This window comes from Ammospiza caudacuta, chromosome 26 (genome assembly GCF_027887145.1).
Source record: "Ammospiza caudacuta isolate bAmmCau1 chromosome 26, bAmmCau1.pri, whole genome shotgun sequence".
Taxonomy (NCBI): domain Eukaryota; kingdom Metazoa; phylum Chordata; class Aves; order Passeriformes; family Passerellidae; genus Ammospiza; species Ammospiza caudacuta.
In genome coordinates, this window is record NC_080618.1 from 4,017,095 (window position 1) to 4,043,655 (window position 26,561).

At 48.6% G+C, this 26,561-nt stretch overlaps 1 protein-coding gene across 1 annotated transcript in view; it reads left to right on the top strand.

Moving 5' to 3' along the window:
• Positions 1–26,561, top strand: part of PEBP4 (phosphatidylethanolamine binding protein 4) — a 95,680-nt gene that overhangs the window by 21,132 nt on the left and 47,987 nt on the right. The window contains exon 4 of the mRNA XM_058820308.1: positions 24,979–25,077. Coding sequence (XP_058676291.1) covers positions 24,979–25,077 — 99 coding nt within the window. The remainder of the gene's footprint in view (positions 1–24,978; positions 25,078–26,561) is intronic.

Here is a 26,561-nt window from a genome sequence, read left to right on the forward strand (position 1 = left end):
TCCTGCCTGGACACGGCTGTTTTGGGGGGATGACCCTGGATGGGAACAGGGGGCACGTGTGGGGTCAGGATTGAGTTGGGACTTTGCCCTGGTTTGTGGGGCAGCTGCTGGACCTCATCCTGTCCTCGCTGCTCCCGGGAGTTCTCCCTCCTCACAGAGGGGCAGGTCACAGCAGCCTGCGGATTTGCCAAATTTCTTCCAGCTGGAGTGAAAAGCCTGGGAATTTGGGTGGAGAGCTGGCCATGAGGGAGATCAGGGCTCCTGGTGGCTGGGGACTGGAGCAGCTTGGCTGCTGGGTTATGATCAGTTTGGCCTTTTTCCTTTTCCTTTTCCTTTTCCTTTTCCTTTTCCTTTTCCTTTTCCTTTTCCTTTTCCTTTTCCTTTTCCTTTTCCTTAAATACTTTTCCTTTTCCTTTTACTTTTCCTTTTCCTTAAATCCTTTCCCTTTCCCTTTCCTTTAAATCCTTTCCCTTTCCCTTTCCCTTTCCCTTTCCCTTTTTCATGGGATATCCATGGTCCAGGAGAGGCTGCTGGCAGAGGGAGCTGCTGTCTGGCACCTTTCCCTTTGGAAAGTGAAGGAATGTTTGCCAAACAGGATTTTTGTTACCTTTTGGTCTTCTCTTGTTGGAATGTCACTGTGGGGACAGAGGAGAGATGAGCAAAGCCGCTCTGGCCCCTGCAGTGACTGCAGCCTTCACACATGTGGTTGTCCCAGCAAAATCCAGTATTTGGGATAGGGATACCTGCAGGTGGATGGGGGAATGCCTGTGGGGTCCCTACCTGAGCGATGCCACCCATATCCCACCCAGACACCCGGAGTTTAAACCCTAACAGACACCATCTTTCCAGGAAAATCCTTTATAAACCATGTAACCACCCACATCCAGGGCAGGAATTGCACTTTTCCCAAGGGCTTGAGGCGACAAGGCAGAGCTGTGGCCAAGGAAAAGCTCAGGTTCCTCTTTGCACACCTCAACACACCAAAAAGCCTCCTCCACGAGGCCAAGCGTGCAATTAAAACCCCGCTACGCGCACACACAAACCCGTGGCAGCCTCCAAAGAGTGAATTAAATGACAATGAAAGGCAAATGCCAGCTCTGGCAAAACCCTAGGAAAGGAGCCATCAGCTCTCTGCAGCGTCCTGGGAATTTCAAACCACGCCAATGGAATTTGGCCGCTCCATTTCATTCGCTGTCAATCAGCGTCGCTGCTACTGATGCTTCCTCCTCGTTTGAGATCCCCCATTTCTTTTGGCCATGCCCAGAGCGCAGTTGTATCCCAGCCAGGCAGCCCTCATCACCAAGCGATTAAATCAGCGGGAAAAAACCCAGGAGAGACGTCTCCTCTCAGACATAATAGCAAAAAGGGGGCGGCAGGGACGGGAGGGGGGCGACGGCTCCGGGTCTATTTCTGCTCTGATGTGTCCTGGCGCCTCCAGAGCCTTCCCTGGGTGCTGAGCTGTGATCACCAGCTGCAGGTGGCAAAGCAGGGTGTGCAGGGAAGGCTCCTGCACCAAGCTGGGTTTTCCTGGTGTTCCAAAGTCCCTGGGTCGGGGGTTGGTTCTGTTTTGGGGCCTGTTTTGGGTTCTGTCCTGCTGCAGCTGTGCTGGGTTTCTGTGGGTGCTGTCGCTGGTGGAGGGATTGGGGTGTTGGGGAATGTGAGCGTCACAGCAGGGCCTGAGCATTGACATGCAAGGGTGCTGATCCCTGAACATTCTGATATCTGAGGGTCCTGATCTCTGAGCATCCTGATCCTTGGGCAACCTGATTCCTAAGCATCCTGATCCTTGGGCATCCCAACCCCTGAACATCCTTTTCCCTGGACATGCTGACATCTGAGGGTCCCAATCCCTGAACATCCTGATATCTGAGGGCCCTGATCCCTGGACATTCTGATATCTGAAGGTACTGATCTCTGAAAATCCTGATATCTGAGGGTCCTGATCCCTGAGCATCCTGAAATCTGAGGGTCCTGATCCCTGAACATCCTGATATCTGAGTGTCCTGATCTCTGAACATCCTGATCCTTGGGCGTCCTGATCCTTGGGCATCCTGATCCTTGGGCAACCTGATTCCTAAGCATCCTGATCCTTGGGCATCCCAACCCCTGAACATCCTTTTCCCTGGACATGCTGACATCTGAGGGTCCCAATCCCTGAACATCCTGATATCTGAGGGTCCTGATCCCTGAGCATCCTGATATCTGAGGGTCCTGATCCCTGAACATCCTGATATCTGAGGGTCCTGATCCCTGAGCATCCTGATATCTGAGGGTCCTGAACCCTGAGCACCTTGATCCCTGAGCATCCTGATCCTTGGGCATCCCGATCCTTAGGCATCCCAACCCCTGAACATCTGATCCTTGGGCATCCTCATCCCTGAGCATCCCAACCCCTGAATACCCTGATCCCTGAGCATCCTGATCCTTGGGCATTCTGATCCCTGAGCACCTTGATCCCTGAGCATCCTGATCCTTGGCATCTTGATCCTTGGCATCCTGATCCTTGGACACCCTGATCCCTGAGCACTTTGATCCCTGGGTATCCCGACCCCTTGATATCCTGACTCCTGAACATCCTGATCCTTGGGCATCCTAATCCTTGAGCGTCCTTATCTCTGAGCATCCTGATCCTTGGGCATCCCAACCCCTGAACATCCTGATATCTGAGGGTCCTGATCTCTGAGCATCCTGATCCTTGGGCGTCCTGATCCTTGGGCATCCTGATCCTTAGGCATCCCAACCCCTGAACATTTGATCCTTGGGCATCCTGATCCCTGAGCTTACCAACCCCTGAATATCCTGATCCCTGAACACCCTGATTCCTGTGCATACTGATCCTTGGGCATCCTGATCCCTGAACACCTTGATTCCTGAGCATCCTGATCCTTGGGTATCCCAACCCCTGAACATCCTGATCCCTGAACACCCTGATATCTGAGGGTCCTGATCTCTGAGCACCTTGATCTCTGAGCATCCTGATCCTTGGGCATCCTGATCTCTGAGCAGCCTGATCCTTGGGCATCCTGCTCCTTGGGCATCTGGATCCCTGAACATCCGGACCCCGGAATATCCTGATCCCTGAACATCCTGGTCCCTGAACATCCTGATCTCTGAGTATCCTGATCCCTGAGCATCCTGATCTCCAAGCATCCAATATTCTGAGCATCCTGACCCCTGAGCACCCTGGCTCTGACCAACCCTCTCTCCAAGCATCCTGACCATCCCAGCCTCCAATCATCCCAACCCCCAACCATCCCAGCCTCTGAGCATCCTGACCTCTGAGCATCCTGACTCCCAAGCATTCCATCCTCCAAGTGCCCCAGCTGTTGAACATCCTGCCCCTGCAGCATCCTGCCTCCAAGCATCCCTGGCCCTGAGCATCCTGGCCCCGTGCCTTCCTCGGGGGCAGCTTCCTCCTAGCCTCTAAAATCAAGTGCTTTAATAACAGGCTGTAAAAGGACCATGGAGAGAGGGGGGAAATAATTGTGTGATCCAGAGTTATCAGTTCACCAAGTGTTTCCTGGCCTGGATTTGGCCATACCCAGGATAACACTGAGTCATGAGGGCTGCCTTAATGAGAATGCCTGTCCCTACGAAACACCAGTCTGACCATTCCAACCCTGTTGTGTCCAAGGGTACCTGAACACCTTTTTCCTGCAGGAATTTGCAGCAGCAGCATGACCCTGGCTTTGTGTGTGTCAGTCCTGGGCTGTTGGAAGTTGCTTTTATTTGTTTTATGGTTGTTTTTATTTCTTTTTAAGGATTTTATGTTTAAACATAAAGATTTAGGGAATCCCGCACTGCTGGGGCAGCTCCAGCCACTGCCACCACACCTGGGCTCAGATCCCAACTTTTCCCACACAAAACAAAACCTCTGGGGCTGGAAATCCAAAATTTGCCATCCCACAGGACCATCCACGAGCGGCTGCACATCCGGGCTGGGAAGTGACGGCTCTGGGGGGTTGTTTGTTTGGGAAACAGGATCAGAAACAAGCCCTGGAGTTGTGGTGTGGCCCCAGCACAGGGCTGGGCCAGCCACTGCTTTTCCATTCCAGAAATGTCACTGAGTCACGAATGACTCAGAATTATAATGGGAGACATTTCCAACCCTGTGCATGACTCGGAGACGTCTTCCAGGGATATTAGAGCTGTTTGTAAAGTCCAGGCCTTGCCCTGGCGCTGTCCCTCCCTCCCTGGCTGCTCGGTGTCCCCCCCTTGGCCAAGGTGACAGCCGGGATGTGGCTGAGGATGCTCCTCTGTGTCCTGCAGGATCAGGGGGACGTTCTGTGGGATCAGGGGGATGCATTAACGCTCCCCATCAGGTGGCAGGTGTCTATTAACGTGCCTCCCATCACCGCTGCCTCCAGCCTGCCCTTGACCCGGGGCTGGCCCAGCAGACAGCTCCGTGTCACACGTGACCCCCGTGGGTGACCTCAGGGATTTTGGCTGCCAGAGGGGGGGATCTGTGTCTGAGCATCATCAGGGCTCACTCTGCGGCCCTTCCCTCCCATTTTCCACGCTGGGAAATTTCCCTCCTGCTCCTTGGGGACAGATCTATGAGGTGTCCCCCCCTCACGGATGCGGTGGCACCGAGGGGCAGCGCTGCCCTCAGAGATCCCTCAGCGCCTCCTCTTCCCACAGCTCACCTCATCCTGGCTTCCAGAGCCAATTAATTAATCAGGAATGAATGGAGGGAGGCATTTGATCCAGTCAGACCAGTTCAGGGCTCTGGGTGGCCGCTGTGGGTTCCCGGTGCGACGCCGTGAGCCGCGCGCTTCCCTCCTCGCTGGAAATACTTTCTCACCAAATAGCATTAAATATTCCTGAGCTGTGAACATCTTGGACTGATTTTATTTTCCATAAATAAACTTGTTGGGAGATATTTGGAGATGGGCCTAAGCTGCAGAGCTTGGACTGGCTCCCAAATCTCGCTGCTGTTTGGGCTCGAGGGGTTGGTTCATGATTGTTTCGAGCTTTATTTCGGTTTTGTGGAGTTGGGATTAAAGAGGTGCCCTCAAACAGGACCTTTCCCAAAATCCCTGATCCCATCAAATGCTGTTGATGGCAGGAGAGGGGATCACAGGTGTTCCCTCCCCTCCAGACATGGCTTTAGGGTTATATCTATAGGGGTGGGCATTTTGGAAGCAGCATTTCCAGTGGGATCAGCTGGATTCTTCCAGAGGTACCAAATCCCAGTTTATTGGGCTGGGACCATGGATGCTCCGTGTTTTAGGCACTGTGGGGTTTTGGGGCACAAATCCATCCTCATCACACAGACAAGGTGCCCCTTGCCCAGCTGGAGATACCTCCAGCCTATCCCAGCTGGAAATTTGTTGCTTCCCAGATTGGACAAAGAAAAGCAGAAAAAGAGAGATTAAAAAAAAAAAAAAAAAAGGAAAAAGAAAACCAAACAATGATGTTTATTTATTTTCCAACGGGGAAATGAAGTGGGAGAGCTGCAAGGACATGTTTGCAAACCTGCTGCTGGCACAGCTCACCCAGAGGAGGCCGGATCCGGATCCGTGGGGCAGGGAGGTTTAATTCCCATCCTTCCCCAGCAGGGCCGAGCGTTTCCCTGTGCCTGATTAACAGTGACAAGGACAGGATTGCTCTTTTGGTGAACGCACATGCTCCCCAAACCCCCGGCCATCCCTCAGCCTCGCCTTCCCTTCTTCTCCCTCAATGCCCAGGTTTACTCCGGGGGAAGAGGAGTCTAATCCGCCCTGTAAACTCTGTCACATCCTCATTAATTTGGCCATGTCTCCCTCGCTCGCCTTAGGGAAGCATCTCATTTTTAACGAGGCTCCGGGGGGAGCGAGGGCTTCATTTTGACAGCTGAGGTGGGAAAGGTGCAGCGTCAGGGCTCGGGCAGCTCCGGGGGCCGCGCTCCTTCGGCAGCTCCGGGAATGTGGAATTTCCTCCAGCTTCTTCCCTCACTGGGCTGAGGCCGCTGCTCCCGAATTTCCTGGGGGTTAAAGCTGAGATGGGCACAGCCCCAGAGCCCAGGGGTGCTGCTGGTTTTCCACGATTTTCCACGGCCATCCCAGTGTGAGGCACTTGCCAACCTTTAGGAGAACCCCATGGCTCAGGACCTGCTGCCCTGGCCAATTCTGGCCAATTCTGGCTTTTTCCACTCCCCCATTATTCCTAAATTTGAACATTTTGTAGTGAAATCTCATGGCATGGTCTTAATTCCAAAGAATATTGTGAATATATTCCAAATAATCTTACATATATTCCCAATTATTTTTAATACACATTATATATATTCCTAATATTTTATATATATTATGTATTTTCCTAATATTCCAAATATATATAATGTATATTCCTGATATATTATATATATCATGCATTTTTCCAATATTCCAAATATATATTATATATATTATGTATATTCCCGATATATTATATATATAATGTATTTTCCCAATATTTCAAATACATATTATATATATTATGGATATTCCCAATATATTATATATATTATGTATTTTCCCAGTATTCCAAATATATTATATGTATAATGTATATTCCTGATATATTATATATATCATGCATTTTTCCAATATTCCAAATATATATTATATATATTATGTATATTCCCGATATATTATATATATAATGTATTTTCCCAATATTTCAAATACATATTATATATATTATGGATATTCCCAATATATTATATATATTATGTATTTTCCCAGTATTCCAAATATATTATATGTATAATGTATATTCCTGATATATTATATATATCATGCATTTTTCCAATATTCCAAATATATATTATATATATTATGTATATTCCCGATATATTATATATATAATGTATTTTCCCAATATTTCAAATACATATTATATATATTATGGATATTCCCAATATATTATATATATTATGTATTTTCCCAGTATTCCAAATATATTATATGTATAATGTATATTCCTGATATATTATATATATCATGCATTTTTCCAATATTCCAAATATATATTATATATATTATGTATATTCCCGATATATTATATATATAATGTATTTTCCCAATATTTCAAATACATATTATATATATTATGGATATTCCCAATATATTATATATATTATGTATTTTCCCAGTATTCCAAATATATTATATGTATAATGTATATTCCTGATATATTATATATATCATGCATTTTTCCAATATTCCAAATATATATTATATATATTATGTATATTCCCGATATATTATATATATAATGTATTTTCCCAATATTCCAAATACATATTATATATATATAATGTATATTCCCAATATATTATATATATTATGTATTTTCCCAGTATTCCAAATATATTATATATAAAATGTATATTCCCAATATATTATATATATCATGTATTTTCCCAATATTCCAAATACATATTATATATATAATGTATATTCCCAATATATTATATGTATAATGTATTTTCCCAATATTCCAAATATATATATATATAATGTATATTCCTGATATTTTATAGATATTATGTATTTTCCCCGTATTCCAAATATATTATATCTATATTGTGTATAATCCAAATATATTATCGATATTATGTATTTTCCCTATTTATTATATATTATATTTATATTCCAAATATATTATATGTATTGTGTTCCCCCAATTTATTCTATATAATATTTCTATTCCCAATATATTATATATAATGTATTTCCCCAATTTATTATAGATAGTATTTATAGTCCCAATATATTATATATATTATGTATTTTCACAATTTATTATACATAATATTTATATTCCCAATATATTACATATATTATATATATTCCAGATTTATTATATATAATATTTATATTCCCAATATATTATATATAGCACAGCTTTCCTATACATTTATTTTTTATTCCATCTATTTAATGCCGTATCTGGCCCTGCGTCCCTGAGTGTTTTTGTGCTCAGGGCAAGGATCCATGGCTTTTCTGTGTAAGGCCAGTGGCTGATCCGTGGGGATCTTGCTCCATCCTGGGAGCTCTTCTAACCCATTCTAATGCAAATGTGCATTAGCTGATAATCGGAATGTTGAGTGGATTATTTCACCCCCAGACGAGCTGCTGCAAGGCACTTTTTTTTTTCCTTTTTAATATATTAAACCAAAAGAGAGAAAAAAAAAATCCAAACTAATCCACCCAGCCACAAAGAAACCCAATTTGGGATTAGGATTGATCCCTGGGGATCTGGACAGGAATCAGGATCTCTCTTTTTCCCTCTCGAGGCCATAAATAAATGAAGAGCCACGACCTGGTGGCACCCTCTAACAGCTTTATGGCGTGTGCACCGTAATTGCACCAGCAAACATTTGTGTTGTAATTAAAGCCAGGAGCCACCAAACCATGAGAAATCAATTAAAAGGAATCCTGCCTGTGGGAGCAGCATCCCAGCCCTCCTGCCTGTCCTGCTAACATGCTGCTTCATCCTTTCTCTCCCCCCCCAAAATAATCCCACTGGATGGGTTGGTCGCCCTAAATGTGGATTTTTCCTCCCCATCTCCTGGATGCTGGAGCATCCCTGCCCTGTGGTGTCCCAGCCTCGTTGCTGGTGTTGATTTTGGTGGATTTTGGGAGTGGAGGCGTTGCCCTGGGTGTGTCCCAATGTCCACATGAGATTTTTTGGGAGCAGCCACATGTTGGGTGGTTGGGTAAAGATGCAGGGCTTAGGTCCAGCCAGGAGAAATGAACAGGAAATGGGCATTTTTTCCAGCAGGGTTTGAATTTTGGGGTATAAACAGGGAAGGGAGATCAGCTCTTAGGAAGAGGCCCCTGCCATGAGATCTCAGTAAAAAATATTTAGGGATAATGGGAGAAATCCATTATCACACAATTCCACACCCATCTATCCCCAGAAGGGTCTTTAGGGTTTTTTAGGGTTTGGGTATAAATAGGGAAGGGAGATCAACTCTTAGGAAGAGGACTCTGCCATGAGATCTCAGTAAAAAGTATTTAGGGATAATAGGAGAAATCTATACCCATCTATCCCCAGAAAGGGCTTTGGAGTTTTTTAGAGTTTGAGTATTAAGAGGGAAGGGAGATCAGCTCTTAGGAAAAGGACTCTGCCATGAAATCTCAGTAAAAAAATGTTCAGGAATAATGGGAGAAATCTGTACCCATCTATCCCCAGAAAGGGCTTTGGGGTTTTGGGGGTTTAGAATAAAAAGGGAAGGGAGATCAGCCCTTAGAAACAGGACCCTGCCATGACATCTATTAAAAATTATTTAGGGATAATGGGAGAAATCTGCACCCATCTATCCCCAGAAAGGGCTTTGGGGTTTTTTGGGGTTTAGTAAAAAAAGGGAAGGGCCATCCCACTGCAGGAATCTTGGAATGCTGCTCCAACCCCTCAGCATCCTCCCCAAACCCCCCCTCACCCCAGGAGCAGCTTTTGGCTGAACCCATCATCCCAAAAAGCGAGATTTGGCTGAAAACTTCCATCCCCCCCATCCTGGGACACTCCACCCACAGAGATCCGACTCCCCCCGTGCTCCAGGAGCCTGGAGGAAGGAGCTGAATCCACCAAAACAAACCCTTTCCCTGCACGTGTGGCTGCTTCCCCCGGGAGAGGCTGAGAGAGAGACTGAAGCGCGTGTGACAGATGTTAATCGCATCATTTAATGCACTCCTGGAAGGCACTCGGATACAGGGATGGGGAGGAGCAGCAGAATGGAGCATTGTCTCCCACTTTCTGCAGCATCCCCCGGGAATGGATAACCCCAGGATGCACAGCTCACCCAGGGGAGTGAGGGAGGGGGGAGTGGCAGCGAGGAAATTCGGAGTTTTCTGGTGGATGCGCCCGTTTTGGTGCAACAGAGTGGTAAAAAAAGGCAGAGAAATCTGTTTTATTTGGTTTCCAAAGGGCTGTTTAGGGGAAAAGTGGGGAGGGTGAAATAGGGAGGGTGGGATCACTTCTGATCCACAGCCTGGGCCAAACATGAATACAGGAGAGGGGAAAATGGGGATTCAGGGATCGTGGCTGGCCCACACGTGAGCATCCCTGAGAAAACAGGGGATGCAGGAGAGGGGAAATAGGGATGGAGGGATCACACCTGATCCACACCTGAACGTCCCTGGAGCAAGCAGGGAATGCAGGAGAAGGGAAATAAGGATGGAGGGATCACTTCTGATCCACACCTGAACGTCCCTAGAGAAAACAGGGGACACGGGAGAGGGGAAATAGGCATGGTGCTATCACACCTGACCCATACCTGAACTTCCCAGGAGCAAACAGGGAATGTAGAAGGGAAAATAAGAATCACTTCTTATCCACTCCTGGGCATCCCTGGAGCAAGCAGGGAACACAGGAGAGGGGAAATAGGGATGGAGGGATCACACCTGAACATCCCTGGAGCAAGCAGGGAACACAGGAGAGGGGAATTAGGGATGGAGGGATCACTTCTGATCCATAGCCTGGGCCAAACATGGGTACAGGAGAGGGGAAAATAATGATGGAGGGATCTCACCTGACCTGCAAACAGGGAATACAGGAGAGGAGGAAAGAGGGATGGTGGGATCATTCCTGATCCACACCTGAACATCCCTGGGGCAAGCAGGGAATACAGGAGAGGGGAAAATAATGATGGAGAGATCTCACCTGACCCACACCTGAACATCCCTGGAGTAAACAGGGAGAAGGGAAAATAAGGATTGCACCTGATCCACACCTGAACATCCTTGGGGTACACAGGGAATACAGGAGAGGAGGAAATAGGGGTGGAGGGATCACAGCTGATCCACACCTGGGCATCCCTGGAGCAAACAGGGAATATAGGAGAAGGGAAAATAAGGATCACTTCTGATCCACTCCTGGGCATCCCTGGAGTACACAAGGAATACAGGAGAGGGGAAATAGGGATGGAGGGATCACACCTGATCCACACCTGAGCATCCCTGGACTAGAATTAGATACAGGAGAGGGAGAAATAGGGGTGGTGGGATCATGTCTGATCCACACCTGAGCAGCTCTAGACCAAACATGGATACAGGAAAAAGGAAATAGGGATGGAGGGATCGTACCTGATCCACACCTGAGCCTCCCTGGACTAGAATTGGATACAGGAGAGGGGGAAATAGGGATGGAGGGATCAGATATGATTTACACCTGAGCATCTCTAGACCAAACACGGATACAGGAGAAGAGAAACAGGGATAGTGGGATCATGTCTGATCCACACCTGAGCATCTCTAGACCAAACACGGATACAGGAGAAGGGGAAATAGGGATGGAGGGTTCAGATCTGATCCACACATGAGCATCTCTAGACCAAACACAGATACAGGAGAAGGGAAATAGGGATGGAGGGATCATGTCTGATCCACACCTGAGCATCCCTGTACAGAATGAGAGATACAAGAAGGAGAATTACTGTGGAAGGATCATTTCTGATGCACACCTGAGCATCCCTGGAGCAAACACCTCCTGCTTGGCCTGGGGAATGCTGAAACCTCACCCGATATCCATTGTGGGTGGGTTGGAGAGGGGAATTGCATTTCCAAGGCAGGAGCAGCATCCCATGGGCTGCTTGCCTGATTGAACTCCCCCTTGGTGACCCGGGAAGGTAATTGAGGCTCAGGGGAGCCGGGGCAGCCGGCACCCCCTGGAAATCAGCACCTCCAGGCACCCCCCTGAGCCGGGCAGCAATTGAGGCCAGCCGACTTCAAGGTGCCTAAAAGTAATCAACTTATTGCCTAATAGATTTCTCAGTCATGAATTCCCCGTGCTCCAGATGCCCCCCAATCAGAGCAATTACGGATTTAAATGGAGCTGGAATCCGTGGTGCAGAAAATGCCCGTTTTAGCGGGAGATTGGCCAGAGGTGAGGGACCTGTAACACCCCTGGTAATGAAAGCTCTTCACAGCTTGCCGTGTTCCACCCGGGAATAATTGCTGCAGCCTGTGATACGGATCCGGCTGCGTTAATGATGCCCTGCTCCTTTTCACAGGACTCATTTCAGCTTTCCCCCTTTTTTTTTTTTTTTTTTGTTTTGTTTTGTTGGATTTTTTGTTTTGTTTTGTTTTGTTTTTTTTTGTTTTTTTTTTTTTTGGTTTTTTTTTTTTTTTTTTTTTTTTCCCCCGGATTTCAAAGCGCCGAGGCGTGGTGGGAATTAACGCGTTAACGCTGTTGTGGGGCTCGGGGTGATTCCAAATGTTGTTCCCGGGATCCATTAACAAAGTGCCGGGGATCGGGGAAAGGGTGGCTGGAGGGGAATGGAATGTGACACGGATGTCATCTCTCTGTCCATCCCAGCTGGAATTTATTCGCCGTGACAGGATGGATTAATCAGAATAAAACATACATCAGGAATTAAAAAAAAAAAAAATTAAAAAAAATTGGATTGGAAATAAAACTCCCATTAACTTCCAAAGAAAACCACATCCAAGGGAGACAGTTGGCTTCTCCTCTGAGTTTATTATTAAATATTTTACCAGGGAGGGAAGTTCTGAGCTGAGCATCTTTTCCCTCCTGTTCCTGGCAAGAGCAGTTTGTGTGGAGGGAGGGTGAGCTCTTGGTTGTTTTCCCGAAGCTCTTTCTGGGGGTAACTGGGTGTAGATTTCTCCCATTATTCCCACATTTAAACAGCTTTTTAATGAGATCCTAAGGCAGGGTCCTATTCCTAAGCAATACTGGGAATATATCTTCCAATATATCTCTATCTATCTGGAATATAATCTATATTTCCATGCAGCACATATACAGAATAAGTGAACATTATATAGATAATACATAGAGAATATTCAGAGAATATAGAGAGAATATCGTCTATATTTCCATGTAGAATATATTTTTAAATTCTGGAAATATCTATTAAAAGATATAAATATACCTATTATAGATGGAAATGTAGATATAATATTTATTCCAAATATATATTATATAGCATATAGCATATATTATATAGCATATATTATATATTATGTACAATGTATTATATATTATATGTGATATATGATATAAAATATATAATATTTTATATATACATAATATTATATATTTTATGTATATTCTTATGTATATGCATAATATATAACATATAACATATAGCATATAACATATAATATATAACATATAGCATATAACATATAATATATAATATATAATATATAATATATAATATATATTATATTATATAATATATAATATATAATATATAATATATAATATATAATATGTAGTATGTAATATAATGTATTAACCATTATACACTATTATATAAAATATATTATATATAATATTATATATTTTATCTGTTTTATAAGTTATTTTATTTGGTGCTTAGGGGTGGGAGAAGGGCCCTGTCTGTTCTTTTGGTCACTCACAACTCAGCAGCAGCAAACTCCAAGCGCTGGGAGGGGGTTCCAGCAGGTAAATGATGCCGTGGGCGGGTCGGCGCCGCATCCCCAGGGATGGAGCCGGACCGAGCAGCTCCGGCCGCTCCTGAAACTCTTTAATTTCCCCCCAAATGGAACGGAGATGTGTTTTTCCCTCTGTATCTTTGCTCCCAAGGGGCTCCGGGATTAATTTCCCGGGGTGACCCTGGGGGCCGCAGCCGCCTGACCCTGCCCGAGGGGCCGCGGGGAGCGGGGGGACCCGCGGCCGCTGATGGGGAGCGGGGGGCGCTCCCAAAATGGCATTTCCACCTCATCCAATCCCGGATTCAATTACGGGCCCCGGCAGCGCCGTCCCCGGGGACAGCAGGGTCACCGTCCCCCCGCCAGCCCGGGACCCCCGGTGGCCTCGGGGGCGGCCTCGGGTCCCTGCGGAGGGGTCGGGATGTGCTGGGGAATGAGAATGAGCAGGGGGTTGTGATGTTGTGAGGTCCCCAGGACCAGGTGAGAGACGATAATTTGACTTCATGCTCTCAGAAGGCTGATTTATTATTTTATTTCATTATTTCATTTAATATTTTATTATTTTATTTCATTATATATTATATATTATATATTATATATTATATATTATATATTATATATTATATATTGTATATTGTATATTGTATATTATATATTTCATGATATACTATACATATTTCATTATATTATTATATTATATATTTTATTGTTATATATTACATTATATATTATTATATTATTATAATATATTATATGTATTATATTATATTATTAAAGGAAATGGTATACCAAAACTACACTAAAGAAAGAGAAAGGAAACATCAGAAGGCTAGAAAATAACAAATAATAAAAACCCGTGACTGACCAGCGTCTCAGCGCAGCTGGACTGCGTTTGGTCATTAAGTTAAAACAATTCACATGCTGGGTGAAAAATTCCCCAAATCACATTCAGGAGAGTTGAAGCTTCCCGTTTTCCCAGGAGAAGAAATCCTGGTGAAGGGATTTTTCATAAAATATCACAGTGACGAGGCATTGTAGGAATGGGAATTTATCCCTGTAAGGAATCAGGTCATGGGTTTTCTCTTGGAGCAGAGCTGGGGTTTGGTGGCCGTGGTGCCCTGAGGATGGTCCCGTGTCCCCATCTCCACACAGAGCCATGGGGGCCTCTCCATGTCTGGGTGATTTTAAGGCTGATCCCAGTGGAGGAGGGGATGGGAGAGAGACTGGGGAAAGCCAGAGAGGCTCCTCTGGGTGCTGCTGTGAGATCCCTCACAAAGAGCACAGGAACATCTGCAGGCACAGTGGCCACGTTCCTGATGTGGGCCATGCTCAGGGCACCTGCATTTCCCCCAGCCAGGTCTGTCCTCATTCCCAGATCCTCCTCCCTCAGAAATATGGAATGGTTGAGGTTGGAAAAGCCCTCCAAGGTCGTTGAGTCCAACCTGTGCCCAGTCCCCACCCTGTCACTGAGTGCCACCTTCAGGTGACCCCTCCAGGGATTGGCACTCCAACCCTCCCTGGGCAGTTCCTGAGCCCCCTTTCCATGGGGAAATTCCTGCTGTGCCCACCCTGAGCTGCCCTGAGCCCCCTTTCCATGGGGAAATTCCTGCTGTGCCCACCCTGAGCTGCCCTGGCCCAGCCTGAGGCCATTCCCTCTGCTCCTGTCCCTGTGCCCTCCTGGCAGGAGCTGGGCAGAGCCACAAGGGCCCCCTGAGCCTCCTTTGCTCCAGGCTGAGCCCCTGCCCAGCTCCCTCAGCCTCTCCTGGGGCTCCAGACCCTTCCCCAGCTCCATTTTTCTGTTTGGGACAGTTTGGGACACTGCGCTGGGTGTTTGGCACCATCCACAGCCTCGATCCCAGCCAGGATTGTGACACTGGGATAATTCCACTTGTGCTGGAGCCTGTGAAAATGCTCTTTCTTTTCACAGAGCAGAATCTAATCCAGAAGAGAGGAAAACACTCATTATTTAATTTTCCTCAGTATTTTTGTGTGCTCATGGGATTTTAATGGTATTAATTATTATTTAATTTGCACTTTGGCAATTCATTTGTGCTGAGCTATTCTGGTATTTGAGAGCCAGCGATGCTCAATCCCTTTTGCATCTCCATTCATGCTGCTGCTCTCCAGCCCTTCTTCCCTGGTATCAATGCCTCCCTCAATCCCATCCACCTTCCTTCCAAGAACTCATCCTGTCCCATCCAAAGCATCTCCCCATTGTCCACCTCCCCCTTTATTTGATTTTCTTTATGATCTCCAGCTACCAGACCCCAGCTGGGAAAATCTGAGCAAGGATCATCAGTTTGGAGTCACAGCATGGAGGAGCTCGTTCCTCCTGGGTGTTCCTGGTGCAGAACCCCATCCATGGGGCCAACACCATGGGGCCAACACCCTGCTGTCTCCATGGAAACATCCCTCTAACCCCTCTTAAGCATCCCTAAATCTCCATCCCTTCACTTCATGTGAGGATCCATCTCTCAATTCCCCTCTCTCCATCTCCACACATTCCAAAACCTTCTTCCACCCACATTCCACAACATTCTTCCATTCCATTCTTCCACTAACAGCATCCTTCCAGCCCTCCATCCCCATGAGAGAATCCTTCCATCTCCTCCATTCCTGTCCCTCCAGCTCCTCACCAGCATCACTCCATGTCCACAGAAGAATTCCTCCATCTCCGTTAAGCATTCCTCCATTCCCATCCCTCCATCTCCATGCGAGGATTTCTCCGTTTTTATCCCTCCATCTCCATGTGAGGATTCCTCCATTCCCATCCCTCCATCTCCATGTCAACATTCCTCCATTTCCTCCATCCCCATGTGAGATTCCTCCACTCCTCTCCCTCCATATCCATGTGAGATTCCTCCACTCCCATCCCTCCATCTCCATGTGACATTCCTCCATTCCCATCCCTCCATCTCCATGTGAGATTCCTCCACTCCCCTCCCTCCATCTCCATGTGAGATTACTCCATTCCCATCCCTCCATGTGAGGATTTCTCCATCCCTCCAGCTCCACAGGAGCATCCCTTCATCTCCATGCGAGCACTCCTCCTTTTCCATATGAACATCCTTTCATCTTCTCCATTTCCATGTTTACATCTATTCATCCCAGGTGAGGCTCCCTCCATTATTCCCCTCCATCCCCTCCATTCCTCTCCATTCCCATCCATTCCCCTCCATTCTCATCCTTCCCGCTCCACAGGAGCATCCCTTCACCCCAATGCCCCCATTTCTGTGTGAGCATCCTTTGATCCCATATGAAAATCTCTCATCCCCATCTCCATCTCTCCATTTCCGTGTGCCCATCCCTCCACTCCATTCCATCCTCCCTCCACTGCATTCCAGCCTCCCTTCATCCCATTCCAACCTCCCTCCATCTCATTCCAGCCTCTCAATTCTATTCCAGCCTCCCTCTATCCCATTCCAGCCTCCTTCCATCCCATTCCAACCTCCCTCCATCTCATTCCAGCCTCCTTCCATCCCATTCCAGCCTCTCTCCATCCCATTCCATCTTCTCTCCATCCCATTCCAACCTCCCTCCATCTCATTCCAGCCTCCCTCATCCCATTCCAGCCCCCTCCATCCTCATCCTCACATTTCCAAGCCAGCCTCCCTCCATCCCATTCCATTCTCTCTCCATCCCATTCTAACCTCCCTCCATCCCATTCCAGCCTCTCTCCATCCCATTCCATCTTCTCTCCATCCCATTCCAACCTCCCTCCATCTCATTCCAGCCTCTCAATTCTATTCCAGCCTCCCTCCATCCCATTCCAGCCTCCTTCCATCCCATTCCAGCCTCTCTCCATCCCATTCCAGCCTCCTTCCATCCCATTCCATCTTCTCTCCATCCCATTCCAGCCTCCCTCACCCCATTCCAGCCCTCTCCATCCTCATCCTCACATTTCCAGTTCAGCATTCCTTTATCCCATTCCAACCTCCCTCCATCCCATTCCAGCCTCCCTCATCCCATTCCAGCCCCCCTCCATCCTCATCCTCACATTTCCAAGCCAGCCTCCCTCTATCCCGTTCCATCCTCTCTCCATCCCATTCTAACCTCCCTCCATCCCATTCCACCCCATTCCAGCCTCCTCCACCCCATTCCAGCCTCCTCCATCCCATTCCAGCCCCTCTCCATCCTCATCCTCACATTTCCAAGCCAGCCTCCTTCCATCCCACTCCATTCTCTCTCCATCCCATTCCGTTCTCTCTCCATCCCATTCTAACCTCCCTTCATCCCATTCCACCCCATTCCAGCCTCCTCCATCCCATTCCAGCCTCCTTCCATCCCATTCCATTCTCTCTCCATCCCATTCCGTTCTCTCTCCATCCCATTCTAACCTCCCTCCATCCCATTCCACCCCATTCCAGCCTCCTCCATCCCATTCCAGCCCCTCTCCATCCTCATCCTCACATTTCCAAGCCAGCATCCCTCCATCCCACCGAGCCTCCCTCCATCCCCCTCCATCCCCGCCACTTCCCCAGATAATGAGAGCGAGTTTAAAAAACTTAAAGCCTCTTCCTGCCCGCGGTGAGTGACACAAATGGAGTTCATATTTAATCATCTGTTAACTCGTTGTCTATTATAGCTCTTTAATAGCACCAGAGATATTCTTAATGAAGCATGATTTAAGGTATTTACAGCTCTAGGACCGACAGACATCACTCACAGTGTGCAGGTAATGAGGCGTAAAACAGCTCTGGAAACCGTAAAAATGGGAGAGAGAGAGCGAGGAGGGAGAGAAAGCAGGCGAGGAGTTCGGAGCTGAATTGTTCCAGGGTTTGTTTTAAAATGTTTAGGCATTTAAAGTCATTTCAGCTTCGCCGAGGTGTCTGGTAGCGCCGAGTTCAGCAATTCCCAGCGCTGAGAGCCCCTGCCTTGCCAGGAGGGGTCTGGTCCCCCCGATGCTCCCGAGCTATCTCAGAAATCATGGGAGGGAGCAGGGAAAAAGCTTTTGAGGGTCCCCAAGGGCCTTGTGGGTGCATGGGAGCAAAGCCTGGAATTTCTGGGTGCAGTTTCCCCTTGGTGGCACAGCTCACTGAGGGCACACCATGACCCTTCCCATTGCTGGCCTGCAAATGCCACCCCTGTGCAACGCTTTTATTTCCTTATTTTTTTCCCCCAGAAAAAAAAAAAAAAAAAAATTAAAAAACCCATCAGAACCCAAGCCAAGTTTTGCAAAATAATTTGTGACGGAGGTGCCATTCTGCATCAAAATATTGTGTAGAAAATGTCAAATGTCACCAATCCATGTGTCCCGCCGCGTGATAGTAATTGGGCTGGAAGGCTGCGCTCTGCCACGGCGGCCGCTGGCCGCCTCCTCCTCCTCCTCCTCCTCACTCTGGGCTCGGGAGATGTGTCGCTTTCCGAGTCCGTCCCGGCTGCTCCGGCCGCGCTGTCCCCAGCCCGGGGACGAGTGCGTGGTGCTCATTAGGCTGCAGTGGTGACAAACAGCTCCCGGGGAAAAGGGGGGCAGCTGCAGCAGGCTGGAGCGGTTCTGGGGGTGTTGGTTCCCTCCTGGATTTGGGATGTGCGGCCCCATTCCCTGGTGTTTCCCCTTTTGAGGGTTTTGGTGGAATCGCCTCGATTTGGGGAAGCCAAAGCAGAGTGGGGTCTCTGATTTGAGGAATCGCAGCCTGTTGCTCCCCTCCCTCCCCAAAAGTGCTCCAGAGGCACCATCACCTGCATTTCCAGCACCATGGACCCTTTGGAATATTTATCCCACTTTCTGCCTGGTTGTGTTGGGTGTGTAGCACCCCCACTGCTGCTTTATTGCTGCTACGAGGGAAAACAAACTGTTCTTTCAGAGCAAATAATCCATTCCTTAAAGCATCCCAAGCCCTTAATCTGGGAACAGACCTTTCACACACACTCCTTAACCACCCTGGATGAATCAATCCTCATTAGGACATTAGGCTGCATAAATATTTGGCCGGTGAGGGAGCCCCAAGGGAGAGCAGAGGGATGGGGAGAGCTGCAGTTGGAAATTCAATGAAGTTCCCTTGGGCAGCGGGAGCCAGGCCTGGGAGAGTTGGGTCAAACCTTCAGCAGGTGCCACTTGTCCCCTTGGGCAAGTCCTGCGGAGCAGGGTTAATTTTGCTGACCTGGTTTGTTTTGCCCGTGGAAGTGGCGAGGTGCAGGTGGGAAGGGAGGAGGTGAAATCCTGCAGCTCCTTCCCCGAGCCACAGCACAACTCGAGCACAAACAATTTCTCTGCCGCCAAGGAAGGAGCTGGAATTTGTCTCTGGCGAGGCAGCAGCAGCAGAATTGCGAAGCTGGTGCCTGTTATAGAAACTTTTTAGTACTGGGGACAAGCCAAGAAAAAAGCCCAGATTGATCTCAATCTCAGCTGGTGCTGGCGGCGCTTCCACCTCAACTCCTGCTCTGGTGGGACGTGAGCTGGACCCTCCAAGCAACCCCTGAGGAGAGCTGGGATGTTTCCCAGAGATCTGGGTGCTCTTCCCAGCTCCCTGCCCAGCTCTGGAAAGTGATTTTGGGATAGATTGAGGCTTTTTTGTTTGTAATTGTGTAAACCCAGCTCTTCCCTGGCTCCATCCCCCTGTCCCATCTCCACACCAGTGGGACCAGCCTGGATCATCTCATGCCATCAAAATCCTCCCCAGCAGGATAATCCAGGCTGGGGCAATGCCAGGCTGCAGCTCCCAGGGAGGTGAAAGGTTTTTGGCTCAGATACCGTCACAACCTGTCCGTGATTTCCATGATTTCCTTCAGCACCCAGGGAAATTCCTTAGGAGCTGTCAAGGTGGCAATGGGGCAGCTGGAAATTTCACCTCATCCCTCGAGAGGTGAGGGGCTGGTGCAGGGAACATCCTGTGCTGTGGGTGGGGTGAGCTGGGAGGATCCAGACTGGATCCATCCAAACCTGTTCATTCCCATGGTGGAAAGCAGGCGCTGGGGCTTGGCCCAGTTTTGGGATGGAATTCCTACAGCAAAGCTTGGGTACCATCCATCTCCCCTCCACAGAATAAAGACCATTTAAATCCATTTTATCCCTGGATAAAGCGATGCCAACGGGATGGTCACACCACCCCAGCCACCCCTGGGCTCACCCAGCTCCATGCCCAGCCCAAGTTGGGGATCCCTGGCAGGGCAGAGCTGAAAACACCCGAGCCCTGCATGTGTGCTGCTTCCATGTGCGCTGGTTTCCAAGGAAACCGCTCGCTCTACATGTGTGTCACTTAACACCCTATTTGCTTTCATTTGGATAAGTCTTTAATTCCTGAGCAGCCCCGGCTCGGCGGGATCTGTTGAGCTCCGTGTGTATCCTCAGCGCACAAAATCCCTCTCCTGCCTCTTGGAAAAGTCGCTGCCTGCTCGGAGCGACTTCCCTAAACCTGTGCCTAATTGGAGCAGCTAATGCTTTCTGCAGGAAGAACTGGGTATTTTGCTGCTGCTTCCCCCTCTAGAAACAATTAGCAGGGAAATGCAGGGCTCTTGTCACCTGCCACCAGCTCTGCTGCTCCAGCTTGGTGGCAGGTGGAGGAGCAGGGTGAGGACGCTCCTTCCCAGGGCTGTGGGGGCAAGGCTGGGTGCTGCAGGTGTGGGTTTGAGTGCTTGGGAAGGCAGCAGCTCCTGTCAGTGGTTAAATGTTGGTTTTAAAGTGTCCTGGGGTGGGGAGGAAGGGAAGGGTGGCCATGGAAGGGTGACCCAGTTGGTGTCACACATCAGCCAGGAGAAGAGAAGGATCCAGGAGAGCTCAGAGCCCCTTCCAGAGCCTGAAGGGGCTCCAGGAGAGCTGGAGAGGGGACTGGGGACAAGGATGGAGGGACAGGACACAGGGAATGGCTTCAAACAGGGAAAAGTGAGATTGGGGTGGGATTTTTGGAAGGGGCTGGGATGGAATTCCCAGGGAAGCTGTGGCTGCTCCATCCCTGGAAGCGCCCAAGGCCAGCTTGGAGCACCCTGGGACAGTGGAAGGTGTCCCTGCACATGGCAGGGGGTGGAACAAGATGAGTTTAATGCTCCCTTCCCACCCAAACCAGAGGCCTCCGAAGACACAGAAATCCGAAAGAAAGGATTTCTGTGGAGAAATGTCTGCGACAGGGGTGGGATTTTTGGAAGGCATGACCATGAGGAGGGGCTGGGATGGAATTCCCAGAGCAGCTGTGGCTGCCCCTGGATCCCTGGAAGTGCACGAAGGACAAGAGAAAGCTCCAGGGACACCTCAGAGCCTCAGAAGGGGCTCCAGGAGAGCTGGAGAGGTGCTGGGGACAAGGATGGAGGGACAGGACACAGGGAATGGCTCCCACTGCCAGAGAGATGGGATATTGGGAAGGAATTCCTGGCTAGGAGGATGGGAAAGGGCTGGGATGGAATCCCCAGAGCAGCTGAAGCTGCGCCTGGATCCCTGGAAGCGTCCAAGGCCAGGTTGGCCTGGGACAGTGAAAGGTGTCCCTGCCCAGGGGATGGAACTGGATGGAATTCAAGTTCTCTTCCCATGACATTCCATTCTCTTCCCCAAACCATTCCATGATCTCATCACACTGATAGGACACGCTGGGTGCTGCTCTCCAGCAGCTCCTCCACGGCTTGGGCCAAGCAGGAATGAGCAACAAAGCTTTGGGGCTGTTTTTCTCCCCCAAATTGTCATTCAAAGCGGCTTTTTCTTCCCTCTCGCCCTTCCTCCCTTCCCTTTGCACAGCGAGATGCCTCCTGTTCCTGTGCACCGGAGGAATTTTCTGATCTAAAGCCACTTTCCTCCTCTCCCAAAATCCCTGGGGGTGGCTCATGCTTGTAAAGCCGAGCAGCTCCCGTCTGCAGCCCTGACAGCAGCTAATGCTGTTAGCCCGTGTAGAGGAGGGATTTCAGCATCAAAAACCCCCAAAATCGCCACACTCGGGCTGCTCTGCTGCTTGCCAGCAGTCTAAAACCATTCCCCCGTGTTTGGGGTGCCCGGCATGGCCCTGGGATGTCACACAGGGGGTTTTGGGGTGGCTTTGGGGGCTGCTGCAGCCTCGGGAGCGGCGCAGGATGAGCAGCCTGGATTAACTCAGCTCGGGGAGGGCTTTGCTATCTTTAGGTGGAAGGTGAGGGATTGTGGCTCTTAGGGTGGCCGGCAGGTGAGGAGAGAGAAAAATCCCCCTGGGGCCAGCCCTGCTCAGGGCTCTGACCCCAGCTCCTGTCCCCAGTGGGGTCTGCCCTGCCGGCCCCGGCCGCGTGCGCCGTCACCTTTCTAGGCCACAATCTGTCCCCAATTCCAAGCCTGCTGTTAGCTTCACTTGCACTCTATTCTCGTGTTTGCTGTTATTTTTTAACACTTTTTTTTTTTTCTCCTCCCCGTTTTTTTTCCTTTTTTTTAATAATTTTTTTTTTTTTTTTTTTTTTTTTTGCATAAAAACACTATCCTCTCCCCAGAGCCTGCCTGGAGCGAAGGCATGGTCTGTACAACTGCAATTATTTCGAAGAACAGATGGAGTGAGGAGCAGAAAGTCTGTTAATAGTAATAGAAATGCTACATGTTAACCTGGACAGCACACGATGACAGTCCCATGACTACACGTTCTGTTCCCACCAGCTGGGCTCCGAGCGGAGCCGAGAGATTCAGAAACGCCGAGCTCGGCTCCGCACCCTCCCCAAAGTTAGAGCTCAAATTCCTTCACACTTCCAGCGTAGGGTTTTTGGGTTGTCGGGCTTCTTCTCCCCCTCCCCTCCTCCTCCTCCTTGCTATTAAGCGCTGATTTTGGCGCTGTTAAGGAATTTTGCTGCTTTTTTTTTGGTTTTTTTTTTTCCTTCTCAGCAGGCTGCAGCTGGGAGCGTGGTGGGGATGGTGGTGGTGGCTCAGCCTCGAGGTCCTGACCTTCAGCCTCACGTGGTGACACCAGCACAGCCCCTTTCCCATGCTCACATCTGCAGCCTTGGTGTAATTCCCCCACCCTGGGTGATGCCAGGCTGGGGTTTGTGGATCAGGACAGCATCATTCCTGGGTGGGGCAGTTTGAGGGAATTTGGGATTTTCTCTGTGACTGTTGCCAGCTAAATGGGTTGAAATCCTCATTTTCTGGTTAAAAATGGTGCTGTCTGTGGTCTTCAAGAGGTTTATATGAGATGTGTGGGATACCTCGAGGTCCTGACCTTCAGCCTCACGTGGTGACACCAGCACAGCCCCTTTCCCATGCTCACATCTGCAGCCTTGGTGTAATTCCCCCACCCTGGATGATGCCAGGCTGGGGTTTGTGGATCAGGACAGCATCGTTCCTGAGTGGGGCGGTTTGAGCGAGTTTGGGATTTTCTCTGCAACTGTTGCCAGCTAAATGGGTTGAAATGCTCGTTTTCTGGTTAAAAGCGGCGCTCCCTGTGGTCTTCAAGAGGTTTATATGAGATGTGTGGGGTGCCTCGAGGTCCTGACCTTCAGCCTCACGTGGTGACACCAGCACAGCCCCTTTCCCATGCTCACATCTGCAGCCTTGGTGTAATTCCCCCACCTTGGATGATGCCAGGCTGGCATCTGTGGATCAGGGCGGTGGCACTTCTGGGTGGGGCAGTTTGAGGGAGTTTGGGATTTTCTCTGCGACTGTTGCCAGCTAAATGGGTTGAAATCTCCATTTTCTGGTTAAAAATGGTGCTGTCTGTGGTCTTCAAGAGGTTTATGAGACGTGTGGGATGCCAAGGGAGGGGGGCACAGGTTATGGCAACACCTCAGGGGGGTTTTGCCTCCTTACCCCAACCAGAGGTTGGGAAATGGTGCAAAAATATTGAGTCAGCCCCAGGAACCTCACTGTGCAAATCCCTGCCAGGTCTCACAGGGCAGCCACAGAGCTCCAGCCAATTCCAGTGGGAATTGCAGCGCTAAATCCCAGGGCTGTTGGTGACAGCCCAGCCCCGGGGGCGGCTGGAGCCGAGCCTGGCTCCCTGACAGACGCACCTGGAGCTTTTATTCGGATATAGATCCCTTAATCTGCGTGCTTGGGGGATAATCTGGTGCCTGAGGTCCTGCCAAATCCCTGGAGATCAGCAGGTTTTCCTTTCAGAGGTCACTCGCAAGCCAGCTCCATCTCAGCAGACCAAAATATTCACGTGGGCTCCGTGCTGGTGGCACCTTTGGGTGCTGGGTACCCTCAGCGGCAGCCTGGGCTGGGCTGGGAGGGTTTCCTGGGGGTTAAACCAGTGTTATCCATAAATCCCAGCTCTCCTTGCCCAATTCCATCACCCAGGAGTGTTGCCTGACCCCCAGGTGCTGCTCGTTGCAGCATCTCAGGAACGTCTTTTGGTTATTTTGGGATTTTTGGGGCAGAGTTTGGCTCCCCACAGCCACCCCCATGGAGGATGGGGTACCCAGCTTGTCCCCAACCAGCTCTGAATCCCCAAAATACCAGAGTGGCTGCAATCCTGTGCCTCAGTGGGATGTGGTGGGAAGCAGAGGGAATTCTCCTTTGGAGGAGGCAGAACCTACATTGTTCCTTTGGAAAGATTTGGGATTAAATCATCCCCAGGTGATTTTTTTCCTTCCCTGGAGCCCATTCCTTGCTCACCTCTGGGGTGATACCACCAGAGCTGGGGAAGAGTGGGAAAATGTGAATTTGGGGGCTTTTTGCTGTCACCCCATGACCACAGCATCCCCCTCTCCTCTCTTGCAGAACAAGAAATACGTCCTGGTGATGGTGGACCCCGATGCTCCCAACAGAGAGAACCCCCGGCTCCGCTTCTGGAGGCACTGGCTGGTCACCGACATCCAGGTGAGTCCACGGGGGTCATTCCCAACACCCAGGGAGGGCTGGGATCCCATGGGATGCAAAATCCTCCTGGGATCACTCCCAAGCATCCAGGGAGGGCTGGAATCCCATGGGATGCAAACTCCTCCTGGAGAAACCCCGGAGGGGAGGACGAGTGTTTGCCAGAGAAATGTAAATGGTGCTGGGCGTGTAGGTAGGGAAGTGCTTCCTCAGGCTATAAAGAGCCAGGCTGGTCCAAAAATATTGCTGCTTGGGTTTTTGGAGTTTTTTTCCCCCTCCTTCTCCTAAGGAAATGCTGGAAAAAAAAGCCCAAAAAACACTTTGCCAACTCCCCACCACCGGTTTTCTCTGCGGAGACAGTGCGTCCTTCCAAACAGCTCCTGCTGCTGGTTGAGTTTTGGGCTTTAAAAAGTGGGTTTGGTGAAAATCTCAGTTAGTTTTCTAGTTTTTGAATTTTTTTTTTTTTTTTGATTAAAAATTGTTTGAATTCAGTGAGAAAACAAGGGGAGAAATGAGTTTGGGATGAATTGTGGCACTTCCCAGCGCTGTGTCCTTCTCCCTATCCCAGTGTGTCATGGCTTTGCTCCCAGAAATATCTTGGAAAAGCAGTTTTTTCCCATTCCTGCTTGTTTTTATGTCTTCAAAAAATGAGATGTTGCAGCCCTAAATCAATCTAACTGATAATCTGGGTACTAAAGCCTAATTAAGATATCAATTAATTTGCAGCGTGCATTTAACAAGAAATATCGCGTCGCTCTCCTCTATTATTCTCTGAAATTACTGCTGAGGGCTCTTTGTACAGATACCTTAATTAGACTTTTTATTGTTAATGGGCATATTAAGCAAATTAAAACAGGATATTAATACTTTCCATGAATTCCATAATTGGATGAAAAATAGGAAGCATTGGGAATAATTGCAGGAATTTGTGTACAGGGCTTGGGGGTTTTTTTTTCATGTTGTTTTGTGTTTTTATCCTTCACAGAAACCCTTCTGCAATTCTAACAACAGGGTCCTGAAAGTCTCTCATTAATTTTAATATTTACCAAACGCAAAGGAGCCCAAGCTCCTGTGTTTCCTTCTGTACACAGATCCTTCGGAGCTGTTCCCTCTTGCTAATTATTGTGGTTTTTCTCTTTTTTTTGGAGCGTAAAATCCTTTAAGCAAAGAAGGGAAATGTGGGATTCAAACCTCCAGCACAAATGGAAGGTGGGATTTTTTCCCCTGGCGTTTGGGTGATCTCTAAGGTCAATAATTCTGTGTTAGGCCATGAAAGAGGGCGGGAAAAAGGAGATTTTGGGGAGGGAAAAGGGTTTTTCCCTATCTGCCAGGGATGGGGTGGATCCAAGCCCCAACAATTCCTTAAGCTTTCTTATCACGAGATAAATACATTTATAAATATAAACACACATATCCGAGCAGGGATTTGGCCTCGGTGCTCTTGATGGTCCCTTCCAACGTGAGATATTCACTGACTCCATGCAATA